The sequence below is a fragment of the Echinococcus granulosus genome (assembly GCF_000524195.1).
Source record: "Echinococcus granulosus chromosome Unknown EG_S00207, whole genome shotgun sequence".
NCBI lineage: Eukaryota > Metazoa > Platyhelminthes > Cestoda > Cyclophyllidea > Taeniidae > Echinococcus > Echinococcus granulosus.
The window spans coordinates 25,992-27,552 of NW_020170587.1; the positions used below are offsets into that span (position 1 = coordinate 25,992).

Sequence of the window (1,561 nt, forward strand, 5' to 3'; positions counted from 1 at the left end):
CCCCCAAGCGCCTGGATTTTGACTTGTGCGTAGGTGGATTCTAGCTGATTATCGAAGACACGCCTTGATTTTTTTGCTTACTTATGCAGCCGTGATTACCCCTGTCCTGCACGCAAATGAGCAGGTTTTGCAACCTTCTAGAATGTTAGACCATGGAACAAATCCCTCCACAATTCTACTTTATTGTCTGAAATTTCTCTCCCACGTCTCTTTTTAGTCCCCGTAGCACTGTCAGCCATCTGGAGACTCGGTTAGTCAGTGAACGAGCCACAAGGCCTGTTTGTGCATGTGGTTCATTACAGCCTTACCGATGAGACATTCCTTACCTGTGAAGGGCACACAACTCGGGGTTCTGCGGTTACCGTAGTCTTTGGCTATGAAAACACTGACAATGGAGAAGGTTGTTTCCAAGTCAACGCTCATAGCTGGAAATATTGACATGGCATCGTGTAGTGCACAAATGCCGATGCGTAATGTCGAATAATGGTGACCACCACGATTGCTGCAACCCTTTAAATCAAATGCAACTGATCATGTCTAACATATTTACGATGAGCGCTACCTGCTAGAATTAAATCATACAGGCAGGAACTGCCAGTGTTTTATACTAGCGACTGCGCACTTGAAAGAGATGATGGACAATGTAGGCTCGGCTCACACACGCCTGTAGGAGAGCGGAGTCGTGAGCAGTGCTGTCATCTCCGTATTGACGTGTTGGTGGCAGAAATACTGCAGTGCAGTAGTCGCAACATATCGACGCATGACTAATAATACCTTGATGGCTGATAGGCCTACCCAATGCGGCAGGAACTTATTGCCATAACTAATCTGATTAGATGAGGTGGAATTGGATCAGTGTACTTCTCTTTTTAGCCCCCACAGCATCGTCAGACATCTGGAGACTCGGTTAGTCAGTAGACAAACCAGCAGGCCTGTTTGTGCACGTGGCGCTCATCAGTGCGCATGCGTACAAGCTAGCAGATGGCAAAGGACGAGAAGCACTCGGCATTCTGTGCACAGTCATGTGCCTGCACGATGTGGGAAAAGAATGGCTACTGCCCCAGCAATGCGCCGCACCTGTGTGGATATGTACGATAAGCCAACAATATACTCTTTGTCACTACTCGGAATAGCCGTGACACACCTACTCACGAAGACGTTCTAAGAAGAAACCCCATACAATTTTTGTGCTTCTGGTGGCCAGATAATATCTAGGTCAAATTAATTTAACACTTTATTACCTTCAAAATTTTGTATCCATCATGCCCTATCTAAATTTCTCAACACAATTGAATCAAGTTTATCCCATTTGGGGCATTGAAATATTTCTATTTATTTGGCTTGATTTACAGATTTTAATGCAAACAGTATGTATGACAGGGTATTACAAGCATAAAGGTATATGGATCTAATGAAGCTACCTCCCTTGCAATATGGAATGCAAAACTCACAACACAGGGCTCGTTTACCGTTGAGACAACAGCCTAAACAACCGAAATGCAGAAAGGCATGTTGCGATTTGCCAAGGTATTGCTTTGGAGGATTAACCCGCTGAGCTCAG

At 45.0% G+C, this 1,561-nt stretch overlaps 1 protein-coding gene across 1 annotated transcript; it reads right to left on the reverse strand. All coding sequences in view use genetic code 11, as the record gives it.

Annotated features, from left to right (window-relative positions):
• Positions 1 to 255: 255 nt before the first annotated feature.
• Positions 256 to 441, reverse strand: EGR_10301 (Heat shock cognate protein; the record flags this gene model as incomplete). The annotated part of the gene is made up of 1 exon (XM_024499550.1): positions 256 to 441. The coding sequence occupies one exon, from the start codon at positions 439 to 441 to the stop codon at positions 256 to 258; it is 186 nt and encodes a 61-aa protein (XP_024346032.1).
• Between the last annotated feature and the right edge of the window lie 1,120 nt (positions 442 to 1,561).